The following is a 25825-nucleotide window of genomic DNA, read 5'->3' as shown; positions in this document are numbered from 1 at the left end:
GAATTAAGAAGTATACGTTTGGTTTTACGTTTACACGTTCATTTTGCACTGCCATTCCATTATAATTTGAGAGCTTTTATCACGCTCTATTCCAATATTGAAAACCTCTCTGATAACTGAATCTTTGTTGATTTTCCTAGAAACCCCGACTTATCCTGTACATAATGCCACGACAACACCAAGCGGTATGATTCATTGTAACACTAGACGTAATGATCTAAATATTTTCACCCTGAATCTGCAAAGAAATGCTGTTTTTATTCTGGAGCCGTTGCTTGCAATAATTTACATTAGTGGAATTCTACTAGTATACTAATTCAAATGCTACAATCTGATTGGCCGATCTGCTCGTATACTATTAGGCGTTAGTAGAATTCTACTAGTATACTAATGCAAATGCTGCAATCTGATTGGCCGAGCTGCTCGTATACTATTAGGCGTTAGTAGAATTCTACTAGTATACTAATGCAAATGCTGCAATCTGACTGGCTGAGCTACTCGTATACTATCAGCCATTAGAATGCAGAGGCTGCAGGTCGTCTGTAAAATAGCGACGTTTTCTCGTTTTTCCGAAGTTAGGGAAGAACATTTAAATACAAATGGATAATTAGATTCCTGAAAAGACTAAACTGAAGGGCATTCACGGTTTCGTGACTTAAAAGATACAGAAAATGTTGAAATGTCCAAACGACAATTCAGTCTGAGCGATTTTTCTAAAGCGTAAAGTTAAATACGATGTACAAAAAAAATTGGAAATGGTTAGTTGAAGAAAATTTGAGTAAAAATTCTATTAAAAGAATTAAGAGTGGCGTGGCTGTCTGTTGTCAACGATATGGCGACCTTGTTACATTTTCCGAAGTTTTGGAGAAATGTTTAGATGTAAATGGATAACGAAATTGCTGAGAAGGCTAAAAGAAGGACACCGATTAACGGCTTGAAGACATCAGACATCTTTCATATATTCATTTACATTAACGGTTTCTTGACTTTAAAAACTTGAAATTATTGAAAACATGGGTGCTCACATTATCTCCTGTCATATTTGTTTTGGCTCAATACCCTAAAAGATACTAAAAAAGCTCCGGCTATGTGCCGTTTGAGGCTGAACATCCTAAGAGACACCAAAATCGCTTTTTGAACCCCTAAAAGGTACAACGAGCACCCCCGTCCGTTTTTATGGGAGTTTTCTTACTCTAAACTGGGCATCATGTAACAACTTTCCTTTTGAAAATATTTTTAATTTTTCAATTAGGTTGTGGACACGTGCAGAACAACGAACTTACCAGTCCCGGATATCCAGGCTACTATCCAAATAACATGGACTGTTCTTATACGATCTACATTTCCTACGGCAAGGCGTTGAAAATCGACTTCCAATTTTTCGGGATCAGCGATTGCCCGTAAGTATCCACAATCCATAAACGCTCTAGAGACGGAATTTCAATAAGCTTGTCATGTCCGACTTTAAAAAAAAAAACCTCATCAAACGGGGATTCAAGCGTATTTAGAGGCGCGTGTGTGCGTGCGGGGGGGGGGGGGGGGGGGCAGACAGGGGATCAGAAGCTCCCGCTTCCCGCCCTTTCCTCTCCCGCTTCCCACCCCTATTCTTCCAGACGTCCGCCTGTCCTTTCCTATTTAATTTCGAACATGCAAAGATCAACATTCGCAATTTTCTTTCATGATTTCCATACATTTCCACACCAAATTCCCAAAACACCAAGTAAATGTCACATTGCGGGGTTTAGGTTAAACCTTAAAGGGGCTCAGTGACGTTATTTTGAGTTATTTTGATCACCATGCAAAAAATACCTTTAAATTGAAAGAAAGCTGAATATGATCTTTTACTAAGATAGAAAAACACCAAATAGATAGTAAAAAACCATAAAGGAACAAGGATGGTTAAGAATGGAGAAGATTAACACGGATTACAAACGACGAACTCGAAAAATGTAGGCTAAGCTTTTCAAGATGCGTAAACCGTGACGTAGCTCCTTTAATAAAAGAAGACTCGTTGCATGGGAATGAAAGAATTGTTCTCGTTCAAAATGTGTCTAAGATAGGTAAGATAGCCGGCCGAGAAGTAATCTGGCGCTCACAGATAAAAGAAAGATCATTCTTGAACTAAAACTCTTGAATCCCGAGTTACACTTAGCGACAAAATTGGCGACTCACACAAAGCTAAAGCCGCAACTTACGGCCAGGCGACTCCCATAAGACAAGGTCGTGGATGACTGTCGTCTCGCGTAGGGGTGTGAATCAAGGATTCCTGTCGCAGTTAGGGTGTTGATGACGAAACGCCACTATTTTTAGCTGTCAAAGTATCTTTTAGGGTGCACTCGAAAAAATTATTCTTAAAAAAACTCTCTTAGTTCCATTTTTAGGCTCGATTTCCGCAGGTCTCTTGAGCCCGGTCTACTAGCCCGGGCTCCTTTCCTGAACAGCGGCTGGTAATCAAGCCTCTTCCCTTTTTAAGTGGTATCTTTTAGGGGTAAAACAAAGCTTGAACCACACCCAGATTGGACGGTCTCCTTTATGGCTTCATTTCAAATTTTCCGATGAGCATCCCCGATCTTTTGATTTTAGAATCCCCCCCCCCCGGAACTTAAGTATTGAAACTGCCACCAGCTCTTTAGAATCTAAACTATACATTTTCACCATGGCAGGTTTGACTATGTGAAGATAAAAAATAATCAAAACCAGGTTGGCACTTTCTGTGGAAATAGAACTGGCGAGGTTGTTTATGTAACTGGGTACTATGCTGAGGTGACCTTCCATTCAGACGGCATTATCAATGGCCAAGGGTACAAGTTGGTTTTCTCACAGGTTCCACAAGGTAATGTGTTATGTGTTGTTTGACAAATGAAAGATAAGAACTAGTATTGTGAAACACACATTTCAATTTTTAAATGGGCATGAAAGAATTTTGATTTGCGTCGTCTTGTTTTCGAATTTCAGCAAATGTCAGTACATCGGCTCCATGGCCACCATACACGACATATCCGACTTACGGTGAGTATACCAGAATTGACAATAGGGAGCTTTTAAAAAAGCCCTGACCAAACGGACTGAAACACAAGCTACGAACTTGGGTCTACTTGCGACTCCGTTTGGCCAGACCTTGCGTGGACTTGCGTCGGCTTGCGATGAAGTGCGTTCACTTTGGTCGAGATCAAATTTGCACGCAAGTCGACGCAAGTCGAGTGACGTCCATTAACCTTTTATTAGCCAATGGAATACAGGATAGGTAAGCTTTGGAATGGGTTTCTTGCGACGCGTTCCAGCGAGGAAACTGGGGAGTCAGTTTGGCCACCCAACGCAAGTCTCTACGCAAGTTCAACTTGCGGCTACTCGCGACTACTGGCGAGTCCGTTTGGTCAGGGCTTTGCTTAAGCTCCCTAGTACTAGAGACAATACAGTCAAACTCTCTTTGAGGCTGGTTGAAAATGTAGTGGTTTTCATGAGCGTCCGAGGTACGGGAGGTGTTTCGCGTTTCGGAAATGCGTTTAAGCAGAGGTTTAACTGCATTGGAACACACCATATTCCTATTCTCGGTACTGGACTGGAATAGCTTGCAATGGAGGCTCATGCGGGGAAATGTCATTCAGAAGGGATGAATGCCATTTGCATTTGAAAAGACTCCCTGCATTTGACTCGGTTGCAAGCTAGTTCCAGTCCAGTATCGAGAATACGAATATGGTCGGCACGTAACCTTGTCTATGTTATCTGAAAGGTTAATATAGCACGCAGAGACAGAAAGAACGTAAGTAAGTAAGAACTTTATTTAAGTGTCAATGTATTTAGCGCATGTGGGCTAATTGGGGACACTGTATTAACTCTACCTAAAAATTTTCATTAACAGTATTTTAAGATTCTCTTTAAAAAATAAAATTGAAATATTGGCAAACAATGAAAGGAAATAGAAGAGTACATATTGTCCTAAGAAACGCACTTGTTGTCCTAAGAAACGTGATTCAGGGTTATCAAATTTTCATATCACTGATTGATACAACTATTTAGAGCACTTTCACACAATTAAAAATTGAATAGCAGGGTTTTCTTGCCAATCGCAATAAGCGACCTGAAATCGTGGGTCTCATCATAAAGATAATTGATTTAAAATAATAGAACTTAATGGAGTAATTCAAAATGTGTCGGTAACCAACTTTTCTTGCTATCTTTTCCACAGCTACGCCGAGCAAACCGTATCCCTCCTACTATCCTAGTATGGGTCCGAAGTGGTAATTCCTTTATCCGTAATTGAATTATTTAACAGGTCTAGATAGCAGCAGACATGTAAAGATTTTAAGGAAAACGACCAATTTTTTAAGTTTGAAAGACATGTTTCGACAGAACTTCTGTCATCTTCAGTTGAATGAATGATTACAAAACAAGTTGAATAATAAGTAGCCAAAAATGCTAATTAAGACAAATAGTAACAACAGAACGTGAAAAGGTGTAAATTAAAAGGATAATTTTAGATTTACATGGTGTAATTGCTGATTGAGGCAAGGTAGTTCTTTTTGAATATGGATAGCCTCCTTTATCTTGAGTTGAAAGCTGGTAGTGGCGTGATCTAAAATATGAAAGCAGTCTATTGAACACAATGAGCGACAACGTTCAGAATTCTGAAGATGTTTGAAGATGTGAGAGGCCCTATCAACGGCTAAGTGCTCACGTACGCGTGTGGAAAAATGTCGGGAGGTTTCGCCGACGTAACAGGCATTACAGCCCGCACATGTATCCCCGACGGGCTTCGTTCGCGTGTGGTTTATAAGTTTACATGTGCGGGCTGTAATGCCTGTTATGTCGGCGAAACCTCATTCATTCAACTGAAGATGACAGAAGTTCTGTCGAAACATGTCTTTCAAACTTAAAAAATTGGTCGTTTTCCTTAAAATTATTTAACAGTTTCTAACTTGGAAAACAATACTCTCTAAGTTGTAGACATGGATGGGACATTCACTTGATCCCTCCATTGCTCCTCACTCCTTCGCTTCTTGTTAGACTTCTTATGAACGCGCTGACCAATGTATAATGCTTTCGCAGTGATAGCAAAGTTCAAGTTAAATTTAAAATCACAAAATTGATGAGCGGCACCAATTTTCGAAAAAGCCCTGATTAGACGGCAAACGGACAGGAGAATTGAGGAGAATATTAAACGATGTGTTTCGCTTTACAGTACTGTAAATAAATACGGACATGGCGAAATGATATGAACAAATAGTTGATGAAAGGACGAAAAGACATTGTCACTGATATCACTGTCACTGGTATCCTTTGTCATATCATAGCGTTGTACTTGATGGCAATGGACTTTATGTTTGGTGTTTTCTTTCAATTTCAGTAAACTTCAAACCTACATCCGTATCTTGCAGATTGTACTTAACGAGGTAAAAGACCATCCCTCATCTTGATATCACGTCGCGCAATATCACCAACGTGACATTGAAAAAAATCACGCCGAGATGATTTAGTCTTATACCTAATCATACCTTTTTCGTTCGCTTCGGCACGGCACATCATTCTCGTTTGGTCTCGCCATATGGTTCGTATTTTGGTAGTCGATCTAAAACACCCATGGCGAGATCAAACGAGCCTAATATGCAACCGAAGCGTACCAAAAAGGTACGATTAGCTATTACCGTAACCAAATTCGGCCAAGTGATATGCATGATATCGTAGCCATATCAGGTCAGTGAAATGACATCGCAGGATATCAGAATAGTATACATGGTTTCTGATTGGCTGATTGCTGGCTAATTGGTTGGCTAATTAGCTAATTGGTATAGTCAAAACCGAACACGAAACTGAATCGTTAAACACGTTTGAAGGATTCAGATATTTAGAATCTGAAAGAAATCATTTTGACAGAAACTATACTGCATGGAACCCAGGCCGGATTTTTTTTTAAGTTACTTAGACTAGGTAGCGTCATAAGTCACGTCAAAGAACTAACGTGTGACACTTGGCCATTCTGTACTGTTTTTAGAGAATTTACGAGAGAGGCCTTTACCAAACGTGTTTATGAATACTAATTAACCCATACTTGGTGACACAAAAAGGTTTAGCGGTCTCCGTCATATAAAAAAATGCGTTGTCGAAGAAGAATTTCCCCTGAGATGTGTGGTCAATCAGAACGCGCCAGAAGGACCACTAACTGTTGTGTTTTATCTGGTAACAAAAGATAATGATCGTTTCTCGTTTCAATTCCGTAGATGGACAACGTTGTGGAAAACGAATTGGGCAGCAAGTTCTCAGCCAGGGAATACAAAGGTGCCGTAGACCTGTAAATTCCGTTTCTTTCGAATATAGGCGAATCTTTGCTGACGTCTTTGCTTACGTTTTTCCTCATTAACATACGACTTGGCATCATGCTAGACACGAATTGAGTTGTGAATATTAGTAGTTCGTGAAAATTTTGGCTTTTTAAGTGTAACATTCGAAGAGAAACTGGCTTTCAGCATGCAGCTTTAAAATGGCCTACTACCGAAATACACGAAGGACAACTTTGGTTCCCTTCCAAGTATTCTCTCAAATTTAGACGCCAAACGTCAATCTTTTTGTTCTAAAATTAACAGTTCGTGTCAAGAGGGCCCTCTCTAATGTACAAATGGCCAGGAATAGGGTAGGTCGACAGAAACGTGACGTCAGAGAAGTACGTATGGCTGATGAACTGGAGAAAAGGGCAACCGAGTTGTTGAAGAGACTGGACACCGAGGAAGGTTAGTTCTGTGGAAGGACGGACTCATAACCATTGCTAACAACCAAGAAACTTCTTTAAAATAATATTATTTTTAGCAGCAACTGAATTTGGTAATTTGTATTTTCTAACGGCTACGTTAGTCCTGATTACGAGTTTCCCTAGGGGCTTCCCCTCACATCCCACCACTCCTCGGTTCTATTTTTCTACTTAAGAAAACAAACGTATATTAGAACGGTTACTACTGTTCATCCAGGTAATTAAAGGAGCTCAGTCATGGTATGTTGAGTTATTTTGGCCACATACAAAATTACCTTTAAATGGTAGGAAACCTGAAAATAACAGTTTAATAAGATAGAAAAACACCGAAGACATAATAATAAACCATAAAGGAACAAGGATGGCTAAGGATGGAGAAGATTGACACGGATTACAAACGACGAATTTGAAAAATTGAGGCTAAACTTTTCAGCATGCGCAAACCGTGACTGAGCTCCTTTAAAATTAAAATGTACGTCCAACTGCGTCCCCATGTATTGGAACATTGTTCAGAGCATTGTACTTCAAATGAGCACAGTCATAGAAAAAGTTTGCAAGCAGAGTACAGATTAAATGTGAAATAAGTCTAGCTTCTTTAACAAAACACACGTCATTAGATTCTTTAATCAATTCGTTTCAGCTTGGTTTCAGTTCATCCTAGAAAGTTTTTTCCACACCAATTCCAAGCCTCCCTCCCCTTAGAGGTTGTTTCTGCCTAGGGTTTATGACCGGAACTAATTTAATTTAGCGATTTCGTGGATTTTTGGACTTGTAGCGACATTTCAATAAAAAATTAAATTGACGATTTTAATTTATTTTTAGTACTAAATTAGCGATTTTTCAGCATGCATGAAATTGCTCAATTGGCTTACTTGAGAAGTCGCTAACCTTAAGCTAATTGAGCTTAATGCCGGCTTTCCTCAGCTGTATTCATTCTACGATTGATTCAATGAATCTTATTTCTAGCTCAATCCAAGATGCGTGCTTTGCTGAACAGGAATATGGTCGAAGCAAGGCCCAAAAGGGCACCGATGGAAGCTTACTAGTGGCAGGTAAAGTAGTAAACAATAACTAAAACAAACAACAACAACAACAACAACGACAACAACAAATTGAACCATTAGCCTTACTGATGTATAATGCAGTAGTTGAATTTCAACTTAGTCCCTATCCACGCTACGCCAGAGAAATTTGAAAACGGAGGTTTTACTCCGAAAATTAACACATCAAATGTTTTCCGTCCACACTACACCGGAGAAATTTGAAAACGCAACAATCACAGACCACTTGGATTTGTGTTTGAGGAAAACTCGGGCAGGGAAATCATGATTATCTTGACGTCACCGTTTTCAAAAAGCTCCGGTTTGAAAATGTTACCCGTAATATATCAAATACGAGAGACAGTGTTTCAACGGGACATCCAAACGCCGAGAAGAGAGTTGAAATTACGACGCGTAGCGGAGTATTTTTGACGAAATTCGAGGTGTCTGCATAGCTTATGAAACACTGTCTCGACTGTTTGATACACCTTCTCAATCAAAACAAAAACTAAGGACAGGGTTCGTAGGGGCCTGGAAAACCTGGAAAGTCCTAGAATTTTATTTTGGCATTTTCCAGGACTGGAAAGTCCTGGAAAAAGGCTACTAGTCCTGGAACGTTCTGGAAATCATTTAAAATCAAGTAAGAAATATGAAATGTATGGCAGACAGTAAAGAACATTAACATTGAGATCTTGGGAGTGAAAGGATTATGTGACTTTTAGAGTCCTGGAAAAATCAATCTGAGTCCTGGAAAAGTCCTGGAAATTTTTTTTTTCTGAAAATGGGTACGAACCAAGTAAGGGGTAATCAGACAAGTAAAATCGTCAAAATCTATGCTAACTAACACCGGATATCCAAACCTTCTTCCCGGTTGTGATTTACTTTGTTTAACTTGATGAATCATTAATGAATTAGAGAAGTCCATACTAAAACGCAAAGCCGGCGTTTTCAAATTCCTCCGGTTTGAAGAGCGTTTTCGAAAAGCTCCGTTATTGTTAGGGGTTAGTGTGGACGGTAGGCCTAACCGTAGAAATAAAGATGCGTTTTCAAATTTATCTGCATAGTGTGCACGGGTTCTTTGTTTAATTACTACAAACACACGCAAGAAAGAACAAGACAGGAGATGTGTGTGCACCGACTACCAGGGGGTGGTACTCTACAAAGTTTTATATGGGGAGGCTTCGTCCCGAAGTCCAATCCCTCACCCTTTTGTATACCATTTTGACAGAAAAGGTAGCCCTTTCGTGTACCTTTTATTGAAAAAAGGTACCCCCTTTCACATGCCTTCATAACTGTCTCTTATTATGAATAAATCACCAAAGGAGAAGTCTTCTTGTCATTTTAATGTAGTGCGAGGTAATAAATGAAATGATAGAGCCATAATTTGCGATTGTTGGAAATATTTTAATTAAAGGCCTTTAAATAACTAAATGACACATTTCCGTACCTTTTCATATACCTCAATTTGTGAAATCCCTCCCTTTTATATACCTGAGCCTGAAAAAGGTACCCCTTTCTGGCGGAGCCTCCCCATATAGGGCATTATAAGGAGCCCCCCCGGGGGTGACTACATTGTACCAACCTTGTAGTATAAAAACCATCCGCCAACACCAACACCAAAAAACAACTGTCCAAAAATGAGACCTTTTTTTTTCTTTGGTCCGTAGATCAGATCCAGAAACGGCTTGTCATGGACTGGACCACAAAAAAAGCCTAAAAGAACCAAGGAAAAAGTAGATCTTATCGACAAAACGAGGCAGAAATAAAAAAAAGGAATTCTTGTTCCGAAAAAAAAAGAAACTCGTTATAGTTTTAGGATGGGGATTTAGCCATATTTCGTTTACATGCGAAAAACTAAATAAAGGAATGCAAAGTATCACACTGTTCTCTTCTCTTTTTTAATTTTATCTGCTATAATTCTTTGTATACACGAGCTCTATGTTTACAAATTAAACTCCAAGTAAGGCCCTTTTTCAATTATAGAAAAATGCAGTTCAAATAATATAACCACACCCCGCCAAAAGATTGTTAATGTTCATGGTCCACAGACCCTCTATTGTGTCTTGAGTTCGCCGAGATCGCAAGGTTGGCGAAATAATCTCGGTGTGTGAAATGCGCGCGCACTAAAACGCAATGGGGTGGGGCTGGGGAGAGATGCGGCGGAACTCGCGCTCCGCGCTCGAAGAAAAATAACTCGCAGCCCAAAAATATACGTCTGTGGAGAGACTATAATGTTCATGATAGTTTCAAGTTTTAAGAGATAAATCATTGCTAACGCAAAAGTAACAAAGGGAAATAGTCTTCGAGGGGTAGGGGTTATGTCTTCCCATGTGCCCCCAAAATTATTTCCTGTTTCCAATTTTTCCCTAAACGTTTATGCATTATGCGCCTGGTTTCTATTTTCCACAAAGTTCCCTTAGGCTTCCTCCCAGCACAATCCAACCATATCCCCATTGAAAATGACCACTCCTCTGGAGACCCGCATAGTTCACATGGAAGCTCCTTTACAAGGTGTTAAGTGAATTACATGTAAACGAAATAAATTCAATTAGGAACAGCGTATGCAAGTATGTCACGGAAAACAGATAACATCGCCTTTGTCTTAGCTAAGTATGTTTTTTCACTTTTTAAGTGCTTAAATTTACCAGTTGATTTTCAATTTCTTTTGCGAATCTCTTTAGTCATTTTTCCTAATTTCGTAATGACGATGTAAGTATAAATCAATGTAAAGTCACGATCAGATAAAGGTTGTTTGTTTACTTTGCTCGTGGTTACTTTAGCTACTGTTCACTGAGTACATTTTGACACTTCTTGCCCGCCCACATTTTACATGGGAAATTGAGTTTGGGTTCTCACCGTAACGAAGATGTCGCTCTTGGCCTTTCTAGTTATTTGCGTTCACTTGATGGCTTTTACGACAATAGCTTCCCAGAGTCATGGCTCAGAGTTGAAAGCGAAGAGATCATCTAACAGTTGCGAAGGCCCTGGCGGTGTAAGCTTACATTCGTACATGAAACAATTGTATCGCACACGAGCGCAAGGTAATGGAAATGGCAGTTTTACCATCTCGTTAGGGGCCCAGAAAATTGTTGCTACTTCAATTCGTGGTTTTGAACCGGAGAGAAGCGGTAAGTACTCTTAAAACCCATAAATATTAAGAAACTTATTGAGAAACTTGTAGATCTTTTTGTTTAATGTAGGGTGAAGTTGTGTCAATGCCGCTCACTGAGCTGAATATAAACGTTTTATACATAATGTGTATTCCATCTTAGCCAGTGTTACTGTTCCCCATATTTTAGTCCGTAATTAAAAAGGTCAAGTTGTTGTAAAGCTTTTAAATCATCTGCGGTTATCAGTTTGCACGCAAAATACTGCGGAGTGCTGCAATTCGGGCGTTAAGACCTGGCCGAGGGAGTTAAAATTGACTTACTCTGACTATTACTTAAGAACAACTTTTAGCTTTTTGATCTACATGAAACTGCTCCCACGCACGCATACAAGCCAGGTCAAAGGAGGTGTACGCGCATTTCAGTGTACGTGTTTTAAAACAGGACCTTTGCGTGTAGACCTATACATGAATAATCTTTTCCTTTTCTAGAAGTAAAAACACGTTTACAATGACAATGTTTACAACAACATTTTCTTACAGGGACCAAATGGCAAGGTTCAACCATCCAAATGCAGTTTCAGTTAGGAAACGCCTTCAAAGATGACTCATTAGTGGAAGCACAACTGATTGTAACATCTAAACAAGGAAGTTTGTGGATGAGCCGCAAATTTATCATCAGTGTTTACCAACCCATTTTGGCGCCAAATGACACGAAACCTTTGGATTCCCGTTCTTTCCCGCGCAGGGCAAATGTTGAGTTTGGACTGAACGTGACACGTGCTGTGAGGGTTTGGAGTATTACAACAGCGAAGACCTACACATTACAGGTATGACTTAGATTACTAGATATTCAATATTTCTGGTTCCTGTCCAAGGAATATGTTTTAACCTTCAAGTGACCCATTCATTTCTCATGACTTGTTAGGGTATTTTCAAGATCGATTTTTTTCTACAAGAAGGTTTTTCATTTATTAGAACTGTAAAGAGAAATTTCATGCTGACTCTCTTGAGACTCACTTTCCTCGCCCTCTATTACAGTATCCCATGCACTGATACCAATGACTGACCCAACCCTGTATCCTTCACCCCATTCCTCCCTCTATCCCCAGGGCCCTACTTTCAGCTCTTACTCTCCCTCTTGCTTCCTCCTTCCCTCTCTCCCTTTTTACCCTTGCTTACTTGCTTTCCTCCTCCTCGCCTTCCTTCCTTCCTTCCTTCCTCCTTTCCTTCTATACTTGCCTATCTCTGTCTTCCCCCTCTCTTTCCCTTCTTCCTTCCTTCCTTTCACACTCCCCCTTCCCAATCACCCTCTATTAATATATTTCTTCATTCTTGTAGTTAAAGATAGAAGATTTGGCTCGACGCAATAGCACCAAAGCTTCTGTGTTACAGGTGTGGAGGTCCATCAAGCATGGCCATCAACATGGACCTTTCCTGGTATTGTACACTCATTCCAAGCACGTAAATGCCAAGGATGACATCTGGAAGTTGGTGACACTCAACCCTCACGCTATAACTCCCACACCAGACAACACCACTGTCGGGAAGGAAAATAAAGATATCACTCAGAGTGATGGCCAAACTCTGAGGCACCCTTCCTTGACTTGCACTCAGGTGTCATTTGCCGTCAAAATGAAAGACTTTTACAGTAACATTATCATGCCGCAGATTGGCTATGTTAACTACTGTGATGGCTACTGCTATTTTCCAATCCAGAATCACTTGACACCCACCACACATGCTATTATTTGGGCATTGTGGTGGAAAAGACATAGTTCTGATATCTACACACCCAGGAGACCGTTATGCATTCCATCTAAGCTAGGCACCATAACTGTCATCCTCTCTGATCCTGAAACAGGCCAGCCAGTACAGAAAGAGTGGCAGGAATTTTCAGCCGAAGAGTGCGGCTGTCGTTAGTGTTTTAATCCACAGTCGAGTTTAGTCATTGTGTTATCCAGTTCAGAATTCACTTGAGGATGAGGTTCAAAGGTGGGGAAAAGGAAGTGTTGTCAGAGGTGGGGAAAGGGGGAGAGGGGGGGGGGGGTTTAGGTGAGGGGTGTGGTGAGGTAATCCCAGAGGTGGGTAAAGGGAGAGTGTTGTGGGGGAGGGAGAAATGTTCCCTGAGTAAAGTGACCCATTTACCCCTGTTTATAAATGTTTTTCCCAGGGAATTTTATGTTTAGTTTTTCCACAGTTCTTGCTTCATTTGAAAAAAAAAATTGATGTTGTGGCTTACAGCCCTAGAGAAAGTCTCGGTATTATTCAGTGTAGTAGTAATATTGAGTTGATTTGTTTTGAGAGACTCCTTAACTAGCATGATGTACTGTTCTTTGGCATATGCTAACACATATCGCAGTTTCATTTGATTAACTGTATCATGTTTTATTGCAAGGATCATTGATGATTATTAATATGAAATGTGTTTATTTAAAGTGTTTACAACTACAGTTCAATACCGATGCAGTCGGAATCTGAAAAATCACACATTTAAGGGCTGTTTCTTTGTTTGCTATGAGAGAGTGCTTGTCTGAATAGTTGTCAGAATGCCAGAAAGTAAAGAACTCTAGAAATAGCCATAAACCAATCAGAACGTGTGATCCGCGATCCGTAATACTTTAAAAGCGCGGGAAATGTCACATGATTCAAATTAGTTTAGGTTTTTGCAAACCGGCATCTTTGGTGTGATTTGTTAGAACTGGTTTCACGCATGTATGACATCGGTTATAGAACACTAAAGCACAAATGAACAGTAAACAAACACTCTATAGTCATTGTATAAGAGAGATAAGCAAACCAAGTTGGATTCCGTTGAATTAAAATAGTAACCCGCTGTTTAGACAAGAACGCTTAGGCTAAGCTAGTTCTACTCTCCTGCAATAAACTTTGTAAACCGATCAACGGTATCTACAGTCGTTCTCGTATAGTAGCACTAGAGAGTAACGCAAATCATTATGTTAAATAGGGGTAAAAATAACAGTAATCAAGAAAGTACATGCAAAAAGTACAAGTAATAAAATTGCGTCATGCTTTATCACAAGGAAATCTATTCCCTGTTGAAACCGAGGCTGTTCAGTACCATTTCACGCGGAGAACCCGTTTCGTCAACGGTTTGTGCAAATGGCAACCAAAAAACCCTTTGGGGTATTGAGTTCCGTCCGGATTGGCCATTTACCAAACTTAACAACTCCCAATTTACTGAAAGCAGGGGTGGATCTAGGTTCTCACATGAGTGATTTGCACCAACTTAACTAGGGGGTTTGGGGCCATGGTCCCCAAGAAACTTTGAAATTTAGTTGCTTCAGAATGCAATTTTCCTACATTCTGAGAGGTCTGGAAACATTCGAGTGATTTCTGGAAATCATTTGAACTACTCTGTGTCCACCCCTGGAAAGAACTCGACGATGAGTTCAACCAGATCATAATTCCAAGATGGCGGCTGGAACTGGTGTAGGATTGCAAATAGTAAGCACATTTTCCATTCGGATATTTCGCCGCAAGAAATTTTGGACTACCTTTCAAGACGCTCCGTATATTTCGGAAACTTCCGCTCGGTTGAGGTAAAATTGACTTAGCAATTACATTCTGACCGAAATTTCCGGAATTTTGAGGGTAAATAGTTAGAAACCTGAATAAGTCGATTTCTGTTTGTTGTACGTCAATTTTACCATAGATTACTGTAAAGCATTCCCCAATGAAAACTACGTTCTATCTGCGAAGAGTTCACTTACTTGTAACTCTTAAAGCACCAAACAAGGCTAAATTTTATCTTTTCTCAAGATATCAATACACTGTCAATTTGACTGGTGATGATGCACTTCTAAATTCTCATACAACAATCAGTGAGGAGCTTAGTGCTGAAAGATTTGAACACCAGTAACGCCGACAACTGAGAATGCAGCCCAATGCTGAGGACTTCGTGTGTTGTCTTTTGCTTGAAGAATCTTCATGGCCTTCTGCAACGACACCGCAGCATCACGGGAAGCCTTGTATTCTCGGTAAAAGTATGTCATGAGTTCACAAGCGGATCGGTCGTCAATCTTCCAGAGCGTGACAATCACGCAAGCCGCGCCAGCCGCCAGAAATGCGCGTGACAGACCTACACAGAGAGGCAGAAGTCATTGCTTAAAAGTTTGAAGATAGTGGCAACATGATTGACTACATATTGATACACGAGCGAGACACGTACACGAGCAAGACACACTTTTTAGGTGGATGCATATAAACGTACTTGCCAAACACCAGGTGCCTTATTTAATGGGTCTCTGTGCATGACGGTAGACGTCTGTGTAAGAGGCAAAGGGAAGAGAGAGTTTACTTTTGATCCGTAAGAGCCGTTTAGAAATGTCCGTTTTTACAACTGTTCAACTCGTCCAAACTCGAACTGCTCTGAAGCCTGAGTTTCAGCAGTCTCATCTGGTGGCTTCCTCCCTCTGCAACAGGCGACAGGAAGGGACGGCAGATATTCAGCTTCTGAGGTGGATGCAAGATTTTAGAGAAGGGGATTCGAGACACGGACTACAAGGTGAAATACCCATAACCATACAATACCCATGCGTAGACCCAACTGTAGAACGCTCCAGACTCGTCAAATTCTTTCACCACGGAGTAAAAAACCAACGTTGTGATGAGTTTACGACTGACTTCCAGCAGGTTATTGAAGGATTCTTCTATAAATTCTTCATTCAGAGAAGTCGTTTCTTTTTCAGCGGATTTATCTCCGTGTAATCGCTTACGAACAATTTCGGCCAGTGCTCTTCCTCGGCTGGTATCCGCCAATACTAACGTCTCTTTATACTTCAGTTGGGCGACGAGAACAACTTGTAACAGGTTGTATGCTTCAGCTTGATTCTTCTCAAGGTTCGACAGTTTTGATTTGTCTTCCTCGCCGATCTGTGCACGGATCTTTTCCAGGGTTTCAAACGCGTTGAGAATGGATCTCTCTGCTTCTGGTAGCTTTCCACTCAGCAGATAATCCATTGCTAACTGATGCTGCATGATGGCTACTCCACCGATGTCCATCCGTCTTTCAGCATTGTCTCTGTATTTTATATGGCAAGCGATAGCGTCTTCGAATCTTTCCAACGCTCTGTAAATTGTGCCTAGATTTCCCCACGCCATTCCTTCTCCGGCAAAATTGCTGGTCCTTCGAGACACATCCAGAGCAATTTGAAACATGGCAACGGCTTCTTCGTTGTAGCCTAGTGTTGTATAAAGCTTTCCAATTTTGTTGAATGCTATGCCCGTGCGAGAAAAGTCGCCTACGTGCTCGGCAAGAGAGTATTCAATGAACTGGTACACTACAGAATCGTCAAACTCCTCAGGATTGTAAAACTTCAAGAAGCCAATTTCACCGCAGGAGATTGCGAGGCCGTGAATATCTCCTCTGTTCAAAGCGAAGTTGTGATGAATTGTGTGAAGTATTTGCGCATCTTTGTATCTGACGACGAAATGCATAAATGCGAATGTAAATCTTAAATCGTTCATTTAGGAAATTTACAAAAGGTGGTTTTTCTCTTGTTCTATGAGCGCTTGCTGGATTTTGTCACTAACAAGGACTGGTTGAATTACTACGCAAGTTTTCTGGCTTAAGTCTTGAGTTGTTTGCGTACTAAATCTGCTGAATCCTGGGCAGAACTATTGGAACTGTTGGACTCGATCTTCTCATGGGCATGAGGTAGTGGCTGCTGGTCTGCAGCCTTTGAAGGAATAAAATTTCTGACGTAGCATTGACAAGTTGTTGCGGATATTTCAGCCGAGAGAGCAATGCTTTCAAGCGGTCGCATTCTTTACATAAACGGTACGTACGATCAAGCATGGCATTACCAGCCCTCGTCTAAGCGCGAATCAACATGGCTCTGGTATTGGAGCAAGACACCCGTATTTGTACGTTTTACGTAAACTTTGGTCTAGATTTGAGGGGCTCTGTTCAATAGCTGCATACCAAGAAAGAGAAGTGAACCATGGTGCGTTTTACTGAGGAGTGGCCGTTGTCAGTCTTCAATTGTCAGTAACAAGATCCAGCAAGTATTTAGGAAATTGTTGTAAAATGCTAGACTTTGCCCCGTCATTTCTGTGTGAACAGTTGTAACGCGATACTCTCGTATTCTTATTTATATTCGATAAGCATTGAAATTTGTGTGTTTAAAAGTCAGTGTTACGCCCTGACTTTGAAGGATATAAGAACATTGCAATAACTCACACGTGGTCACTGACTCACCTTCCTTCCGATCTGAAAACATTGCCCAGCTCACCGCAGCAGCTCGACACAAGCCCGACATCGTTCACTTCTTTGGCCAGATCCAGTGCCTCCCGAAGATACTCTTTAGCTCGGCCCCAGTCTGCCGCAGAATTGCAGGCAGCACCATAGTAATATAGGTAAAGAGCTCTTGTGTGCTTTCTCATGGTGGTTTTAAACACCATCAGCGGCTCGAAGTAGGTGTTAATGGCCTCTTTTAGTTCCCCAAGATCGAGCAGACAGATTGCAAGGTGTATCTTAGCCAAGGTTTCTTTGTCAAAATTCTTCATAGACAGAGAAATTTCCCCGGCCTTCTTATACAGCTGTTCCGCCTTGCTTAGTTCTTTAAGCAGACGATGTATCGACCCCAGATTCAGACAAGCATCAAATAATAGCGGCGCTGTCAGAAGAGCATCTGTGGAAAATAACATCAAAAAAGCCATACCAAATCAGCAGAAGTTACTCCTTAGAAATTATGCGGCCTGGGGACTCCTTGACGGCAAGGAATGCTCGTCAAACCTTTTAAAGGTTTTAAACGGATGCGTGTTTTGGTACCAGTCTGGATGTTCAATTTCTAGAAAAGACCATGGCACGTTACCAAAGACTGGCTGGTACTCTGGGGAAAAGGGTTTTTTACAATCACATTTCTGTACAGTTGCAGTGGTCGTCATGCGATCTTTCTCCCCTCTTGGGTGTAGCGGCTCTCCCAGGCGTTCAGTTGGTTAATGCATAGCGCGAAAAATGGCGCACGAAAAAATAAGGGAGAGGCGCGGCGCGGGAAGGCGAGAGAACTCCCACTAAGCCTCTCTGTCCGTTAAATCACTCCGCTGTTTTTTGCACTGCGCCTCCACTAACTGGAAGCCTGGAAGAGGCTGTCCTGGTGGAAGAATGCGAGACAAGTCCAAAGGCTGTCTGTACTATGAGGATCCCCTCTTTTCTCTTGGTACATCACGCGAGAAACATAAAAGAAACGTGATGTAAAATCACCGGCTGGTGTTGGTGTAGTCTGTCCCAGTCTCGCTTCTTTTTCGTTTCTCACTCAATGAATTTAAATCTTGCGCGCATTTTTAACCAATTTCATTGAAATTCAGTAACGTAAATAAAAAGAGGAAATTTGCACGGATATTTTTTGGCGGGAGTTTGTTTTGACGGAATTTGATTTTCGCGGATCGATGGAAAATCCGCGAAATTCGCGAAAATTAGATCCCACGGAAATTTCATGCCACTCGGTAAACCTTCCTGTCACGTAACGATCATTACGTGCGTGACAATCCAAATATTAACCGCAGCACAACAGCAGAAGTAGCCAAATCTCTTCTCATATTTCCTGACAAGATCATATGTTCTTTAAATTTGTCCCTAGTATAAAGACAACAGAAATACGAAGAAAATTTCAACTTAACGTACCCAAACCCCCTTCAGTTACTGTCTGTCGACTCGCATTCTCCGATGAGTACTCCACAATGGTTTCGTTGAATAATCTCTGAGCTGTCTCTAGAGCGGCTTTCCATGGCCCGGTTGCGATCTGAACTTGGAAGAGTTTGTTCATGATCGCGAATTTCTGTTGCTTATTCTTGGCCTTGTCAAGCATATATTCCCAGATAAGTGAAGCTGTTGGCAGGTTTTTACTCATGTTCTCTTGCGCTAGTTTGAAGCTTCTTGGAAATGACCACTCTTCCGCTTTCACGTTCTCCAGTACATCTTCTTGAGCTGACGGAAACTTTGATCGCAGTTCATCAAGTCCCTGTATAGCGAGATCTTGGTGCTCTGGTGCTAAATATTCCATGATCGATTTCACCTTTAGGTCTCGATTAAAAGAAAAGATTTAAAGATTGTAAAATTCACAAAAATTTAGCCGCCCAGGCGGAAATGTTTTCGTTTTTGCCAAACCCACTTGGAACTCTGGGATGAATGAATGAGAGGAGTCTGGAAACTAAATTGAAACCATACTAAGAAATCTTCAGTATTTGGTGGAGAAAATCACTCGTTCACGTATTTACGAGAACAGATACTGGAAGGAACACGTCAGCCGTGTATATTTTGAGACAAAAATCTGTCTTAGCTTTTGTGTCCAGGTAAACAAAGCTTTTTAGTATAATTCTCCCGAATTTTCAGAGGTGAATATAAGACTTGGGCATTCTGATTGGTCGAAAAGCTCGGCTTGTGACGCTATATGCGGTGAACATAACATTTTTGAGACCTGGTTACTATGCTCGCCACCTTTGCCATCTCGTTAAGTAAACATGGTGGACAGTTTGTAAATGAAATTTTCATTTATTAACAACTCCGCAATCATTGACCAAGGAGACCATCGCAGTAGAAAGACACTAGAATCATGGCACACGGCAAAAACTGTTGAGGTTGATAATAACTCATGCCCACTCCCAAGACAATACAACATTCTTTTAAACAAACATTAATTTAAGCACTTTCAACATTCTTCTAATTGAACACTCTTTATAGTGCAGTCATTTTAAATTCATGCGATTTACTGTCTATCCTCAAATATTTAACGTTTCATTTTATCAGAAATTTTTATCTGTTGAAGACAGTAGACCGGCTGTCAAAAGCTTATGTTTTCAAACATTTTTTCAGCAGAGAAGGCTATATCCTATATTATCATGATCAATCCTGGTATTTTTACGTAACCTATTGTGTCACGAAAATGATAACAACGTGTTCACCAATGATTGGGCAGTTTTTTGATACCATGATTGAAGCATCAAATGATAAAGAGTGGTTATAGCGACCCATTAAAATCTAGGTGCTGGAAACTGTTTTGAGCCACCTTAAAAACTGAATGGAAAACAACCAGTGAGGAGAGTTAAAATTTGGAGCTTAGTGCCGAACGATTTAAACACCAGTAACGCCGACAATGGAGAACGCAGCCCAGTGCTGAGGACTTCGTGTGTTGTCTTTTGCTTGAAGAATCTTCATGGCCTTTCGTAACGATACCGCAGCATCACGGGAAGCCTTGTATTCTCGGTAAAAGGCCGTCATGAGGTCACAAGCGGATCGGTCGTCAATCTTCCACAACGTGACAATCACGCAAGCGGCGCCAGCCGCCAGAAATGCGCGTGAAAGACCTGTGTAAACAGAACCAGGTGTTATTTCTGAACTCCGTTTAATACGATATGAACACGCCTGTATTAAGAGTCGCTACGGGACTGCGTACACGATCAAAATAAGCGCTTCCCGACCCAGCACTTCTCAGGTGTACACATAACGTACCTCCCGAATATCGGGTGCCTAATATCCGCATGAGTCTCTGCGCATGAGTTCAGTCCTTGAACTCACCCTTCCCTTCCCTTAATAGGAGTTGAAGAGGGAGTCTAGAATTAACTGCATCCGCATGCTCAAAGTAAGCCAATCAATTGGTGTCGACGAACGCGCTAAGATTTAGTTGTTCAACTACCCGAACAAACAAGAGACTTAAATACAAGAATCAAGGTCGCAAAATGCGTTCAAGTCCAATCAATAACGAATATGTACTAAAAGTCCTAACTGAACTAGGCTGATATCAACTGGGCTAGAGTTGCTGGTGCTTTGGACTACGAGCAGTCCCTCTTTCGCTTAGTCCGTCGTGCGTGACGAGAAAGAAAACCGCGAGAAAAGAATGGCCGCGCGAAATCCTGGGGGTGACTCGACGAGAGGATTTCACGCCGCCATTATTTCGTCGTTGTTTATTTATGGTCTCGCTCCACGGACTAAGCGAAAGAGGGACTACTCGTAGTCCTACTGGTGCTTCAGCTGAAAGGACTTTTTTAATGATTCAAAAACTTACCCAGTACTCCATCTCCTGTCACTTTACCCAGTCCCGTTTCACAGCAGCTTAGTACCACAAGTTCAGCATTTAGTTCCATACCTCTCACTTCCTCGGCCGTCAGAATACCGTTACATTCGAGCCCAGACTTCGCCAGTACAATGAGGCCCTTCATGCTAAAATCGCCGTGGGAGTCTGCGTCGTCAATAATAGCGTGCGTGGCAAAGTGTAGTATTTTATGCTTTGCCATGGCTGCCATCACATCCTTCTTCTTGGCACGTGACCCAATAAACACTTGTGACTCCGGCGAGTCAATAATCTCGTTGATCATGCGCACTTCGCGCTGGGCAGAGGGAAGCTGGGGAAGCTCTTCGAAAGGCATTGTGGGATTTCCGACAGCGAGAAGACTCAGTTCAAAAGGCGCTGGGGTGTGTTTGGGGCTTTCACGAGAGGTGCAGGCTAGTTCGAGAAAGTGGATCGCTGGACTGGTCGAGATAACAAAGTCTTCCATGATGTAATGATCTCTGGCGTCGCCTTGCAGCGCAGCAAAGGGAACTTTGAGCAAGAAATCTTGAGGAATGAAAGTAACTCGTGGATTCTCATCCTTAGATGGCAGGAATTCCACAATAGGTTCTATGAGAACCTTATGAAGCTGGCTTAGCATTGGTCTCCACGGGTCCAGTTCAGGGTCACTCTCACGTTCATCATGTCTTCTTGAATGCTTATTTGAGGACTCAGACACGACGTCATTAAAAGGGCCTGGCACATTTGCCTTGGAAGCGTCATCACTAGCTGTCACAGAAGCCAACTCATCATTCTCTACTTCAATACGACTTTCACTAGATGTCTCTTTGTTGACTGTTTCTAGTTTTGAATGAACACTCGGGGGCTCAGATACGCTATCATGAGAAAATGTGCTTTCAGGGACGTCACAACTTGAATTCACAGAATTCTCCTCTGCTTCAGTCTGAATTTTACCTTGTAGTGGAGTGTTAGACCCTTCGCCGTGTTGTGTTTCCAGCTGCGGGACAATACCTTCAGAGGGTTTAAGGGTCTCCTCCTGACTTTCAAAGGGTTGTGGAGATTCCTCAGAATTGGCATCCATTGCACCAGAAGCGGCACTTTCCTCCTTTGATTCGCTCTGGCTCAGTGACCCACAGAAGGAGGCTTCTGACAAGTCTTCTCTCTTCGAAACGTCCTGCTCTTGTTTCGTTTCTGTTTGTGAATTTTCTACGTTATTCTCCGAGCACGTCCCGTCAGTTGCGCCTGGTTGTGCTGTGGTTGTTTCTTTCAGTGCACACGATGCTTGCTGGTCTGTTGATTTGGGCTCAAGGTTAAAATTCTTGTCAATGTGGGTGTCACTTTCGTGTAAAGTTGTGTCGCTCTGAAAACTAGGTCGATGATGTAATCCCTCTTCCCGATCCAAACTGAGATTTTTTCCATTCTCGGTGTTAGTTAGACTCAGGCCTGATGGAAACATGTGTTCCAGTCCTTTTAGCGAGTTCAACACGTCTTCGCTTTGGAGAGTTGTCACGTACACTTTCGCCTCCCTGGAGACGCCAGGGTTCTTTTCGCCTCTGAGGATTTTGCCCAGGTCCTTTATTTGGGATGGTTGACCCATGGACCGTCTAAGGGACACCAGAAATTCATCATTGACTTCAACCTTAGTATCCCGGATGCCATGCTTCAGACGAGATTTACTGAAATCGAGGCTGCCAGATGGATGCAATACCCATGCGTAGACCCAACTGTAGAACGCTCCAGACTCGTCAAATTCTTTCACCACGGAGTAAAAAACCAACGTTGTGGAGAGTTTACGACTGACTTCCAGCAGGTTATTGAAGGATTCTTCTATAAATTCTTCATTCAGAGAAGTCGTTTCTTTTTCAGCGGATTTATCTCCGTGTAATCGCTTACGAACAATTTCGGCCAGTGCTCTTCCTCGGCTGGTATCCGCCAATACTAACGCCTCTTTATACTTCAGTTGGGCGACGAGAACAACTTGTAACAGGTTGTATGCTTCGGCTTGATTCTTCTCAAAATTCGACAGCTTTGATTTGTCTTCCTCGCCGATCTGTGCACGGATCTTTTCCAGGGTTTCAAACGCGTTGAGAATGGATCTCTCTGCTTCTGGTAGCTTTCCACTCAGCAGATAATCCATTGCTAACTGATGCTGCATGATGGCTACTCCACCGATGTCCATCCGTCTTTCAGCATTGTCTCTGTATTTTATATGGCAAGCGATAGCGTCTTCGAATCTTTCCAACGCTCTGTAAACTGTGCCTAGATTTCCCCACGCCATTCCTTCACCTGCGACGTTGCTGGCCCTTCGAGAGACATTCAGTGCAATTTGAAACATGGTAACGGCTTCTTCGTTGTAGCCTATTGTTGTATAAAGCTTTCCAATTTTGTTGAATGCGATGCCCGTGCGAGCAAAATCACCCACTTGTTCAGCAAGAGAGTATTCAATGAACTGGTACATTACAGAATCGTCAAACTCCTCAGGATTGTAAAACTTCAAGAAGCCGATATTACCGCAGGAGATTGCCAGGCCATGAACATCTCCTCTGTTCAAAGCGAAGTTGTGATGAATTGTGTGAAGTCTCTCTGCATCTTTGTATCTGAAACGAAGGAATGTATACATGAGAATTTAAATCTTAAATTGCTATTTATAGCCTGTGAACAGGTTCTCTAGTTGAGGATGGGGCGAAGAGAAGGAGGGAAGAAAGAGAAGAGGAGAGAGGAACGCCCCAACCCCACCCCATTCCCCTCTCGACCACTTCACTCACAGCCAACCCTTTCAGCCGCGGCCAGATCCAAGTAGCCGGAGCCTGTTCACAGGCTGTGTTATTGAGGACACAGCTGTGAAATAGTAAGCTTTTTGCCCTCTCATTCGAAGGTAATCCGAATTAGCTAACTCAAACGGTTTCAATGCAGTCCCCTCGCATAATTGTTTGTTTCCGATTAACATTAAAATTTGTCGGTGTACGAGTACGTTTTGATATCCTGATTCTTGGTAGCCTAATTTTGAAGAATATAAGGACATTGCAACTCTCACGTGATCAATGACTCACCTTCCTTCCGATCTGAAAACATTACCCAGCTCACCACAGCAGCTCGACACAAGCCCGACATCCTTCACTTCTTTTGCTAGATCCAGGGCCTCCCGGAGATACTCTTTAGCTCTGCCCCAGTCTGCCGCAGACCGGCATGCACCACCATAGTAGTGTAGATAAAGAGCTCTTGTGTGCTTTTTCATGGCGGTTTTAAACACCATCAGCGGCTCAAAGTAGGTGTTAATGGCCTCTTTTAGTTCTCCACGATCGAGAAGGCAGACTGCAAGATGTATCTTAGCTAAGGTTTCTTTTTTAAAATCCTTCATGGACACAGCAATTTCCCAGGCCTTCTGATACAACTGTTCCGCCTTGTTTAGTTCTTTAAGCAGACGATGTATCGACCCCAGATCCAGACAAGCATCGAATAATTGCGGCGCTGTCAGAAGAGAGTCTGTGGAAAATAACATCAAGAAAACAAATCAGATCGGCAGAATTGAAGTGAGTCCAGAGCAATACCATTACCAATTTTCTGGGAGACTCCTTGACAGTAGGGAATGCTCGTCAAACCTTTTAAGGGTTGTAAATTAATGCGTATTTTGGTACCAGAGTGTTCCGGCACTGATTTACAGGAAAGGCTATGGCACACTTCCCAGGATTAGCTGTTACTATACTCCGGAAAAAACTGAAATTTTAAAATCACAGATCTTCCTCCCTTCTTGGGGGTAGTCTCTTCTGGGCCGTTTCACTTAGTTGGGGCGCACGAAAATTGGCGCACGCAAAATGGCGCACGAAAAAATAGGGGAGAAGCGCGGTGCGAAAAGTCACGCGAACCCGAGAGAGCGGCGGAAATCGAACCTACGCGGCAAGGGAAGAGAACTTAACGTTCGTTCGCTCCTCGCACTAAGCGTCTCTCTCCCTTATTTCACTCCGCTGAATTTTGCACTGTGTCCCAACTAACTGAACGCCTGGAAGGGGCTATCTTGGTGGAAGAATGCGAGACGAGTCCAAAGGCTGTCTGTACTATGAGCATCCCCTCTTTTCTCTTAGTCCATCGTGCAAGAAACATGAAAGAAACGTGACGCTAAATTTCCCAGTCTCGCTTCTTTTTCGTTTCTCAGTCAATGAATTTAACTCTTGCAGGGGTTTAGTATGAACTTGATTGACACCATGACTTAGCGTGACTTGATAACGCCCGTTTTTAGGGATTCTCGGAAAAGTTCCGAAATCCCTCTGGTCACGTAACAACCTTTGTGTGCGTGACTGATCAACTATGCACGAAAGCGGAAGTAGACAAATTCCCTGACAAGATTGACGACAAGATCATATGTTCTTTAATTTGGTCCCTGATATAAAAGCAAAAACAGAAATACGACGAAAATTTCAATTTAACGTACCCAAACCTCCTTCGGTTGCTGTCTGTCGACTCGCATTCTCCGATGAGTACTCCGCAATGGTTTCGTTGAATAATCTCTGAGCTGTCTCTAAAGCGGCTCTCCATGGCCCGGTTGCGATCTGAACTTGGAAGAGTTTGTTCATGATCGCAAATTTCTGTTGCTTGTTCTCGGCCTTGTCAAGCATGTATTCCCAGATAAGTGAAGCTGTTGGCAGGTTTTTACTCATGTTCTCTTGCGCTAGTTTGAAGCTTCTGGGAAATGACCACACTTCCGCTTTCACGTTCTCCAGTACATCTTCTTGAGCTGACGGAAGCTTTGATCGCAGTTCATCAAGTCCCTGTGTAGCAAGATCTTGGTGCTCTGGTGCTAAATATTCCATGATCGAGTTCTACTTTTGATATCGATACAAAAAGATTAATAAATTTCCAAAAATGCAGCCGTTCAGGCCAAAATGTTTTTCTTTACCAAACGCACTTGGAACTCTGG

At 42.0% G+C, this 25825-nt stretch overlaps 4 protein-coding genes across 8 annotated transcripts in view; 2 read left to right on the top strand and 2 right to left on the bottom strand.

Moving 5' to 3' along the window:
• LOC110048575 (tolloid-like protein 2) overlaps window positions 1-9658 on the top strand; it is a 28313-nt gene extending 18655 nt beyond the window's left edge. For 3 of the 5 annotated variants that reach the window (XM_089287269.1, XM_089287272.1, XM_020754348.2), the window contains 10 exons: window positions 141-185; window positions 1253-1400; window positions 2664-2833; window positions 2956-3009; window positions 4187-4238; window positions 5345-5390; window positions 6216-6273; window positions 6579-6722; window positions 7706-7791; window positions 9447-9658. In XM_089287269.1, coding sequence (XP_089143395.1) covers window positions 141-185; window positions 1253-1400; window positions 2664-2833; window positions 2956-3009; window positions 4187-4238; window positions 5345-5390; window positions 6216-6273; window positions 6579-6722; window positions 7706-7785 — 797 coding nt within the window. In that variant the 3' untranslated portion in view covers window positions 7786-7791; window positions 9447-9658. Of the gene's footprint in view, window positions 1-140; window positions 186-1252; window positions 1401-2663; window positions 2834-2955; window positions 3010-4186; window positions 4258-5344; window positions 5391-6215; window positions 6274-6578; window positions 6723-7705; window positions 7792-9446 lie in introns of those variants that run through there. The other 2 variants (XM_089287270.1, XM_089287271.1) reach the window with 2 other exon arrangements.
• Window positions 9659-10425: 767 nt separating this feature from the next.
• On the top strand, window positions 10426-12903 carry LOC110048576 (bone morphogenetic protein 4-like). Its single transcript, XM_089287338.1, has 3 exons — window positions 10426-10907; window positions 11429-11715; window positions 12227-12903. The coding sequence occupies exons 1-3, from the start codon at window positions 10646-10648 to the stop codon at window positions 12806-12808; spliced, it is 1131 nt and encodes a 376-aa protein (XP_089143464.1). The 5' UTR covers window positions 10426-10645; the 3' UTR covers window positions 12809-12903.
• A 344-nt stretch (window positions 12904-13247) lies between these two features.
• Window positions 13248-19237, bottom strand: LOC149113628 (uncharacterized). Its single transcript, XM_089287369.1, has 5 exons — window positions 18534-19237; window positions 17109-17541; window positions 15423-16328; window positions 15078-15091; window positions 13248-14987 (listed from the first exon to the last, which is right to left on the bottom strand). The coding sequence occupies exons 1-5, from the start codon at window positions 18910-18912 to the stop codon at window positions 14740-14742; spliced, it is 1980 nt and encodes a 659-aa protein (XP_089143495.1). The 5' UTR covers window positions 18913-19237; the 3' UTR covers window positions 13248-14739.
• A 143-nt stretch (window positions 19238-19380) lies between these two features.
• On the bottom strand, window positions 19381-25814 carry LOC110040306 (uncharacterized). Its single transcript, XM_089287252.1, has 4 exons — window positions 25340-25814; window positions 23964-24396; window positions 20911-23510; window positions 19381-20212 (listed from the first exon to the last, which is right to left on the bottom strand). Exons 1-4 carry the CDS (start codon window positions 25716-25718, stop codon window positions 19980-19982), a joined length of 3645 nt encoding a protein of 1214 aa, XP_089143378.1. The 5' UTR covers window positions 25719-25814; the 3' UTR covers window positions 19381-19979.
• Between the last annotated feature and the right edge of the window lie 11 nt (window positions 25815-25825).

The sequence above is a fragment of the Orbicella faveolata genome, unplaced genomic scaffold (genome assembly GCF_042242905.1).
Source record: "Orbicella faveolata isolate gen_17 unplaced genomic scaffold, um_ofav_v1 contig_14, whole genome shotgun sequence".
Taxonomy (NCBI): Eukaryota; Metazoa; Cnidaria; class Anthozoa; order Scleractinia; family Merulinidae; genus Orbicella; species Orbicella faveolata.
The sequence above is the reverse complement of the archived record's forward strand: the minus strand, read 5'-3'. Positions and strand labels throughout refer to the sequence as shown.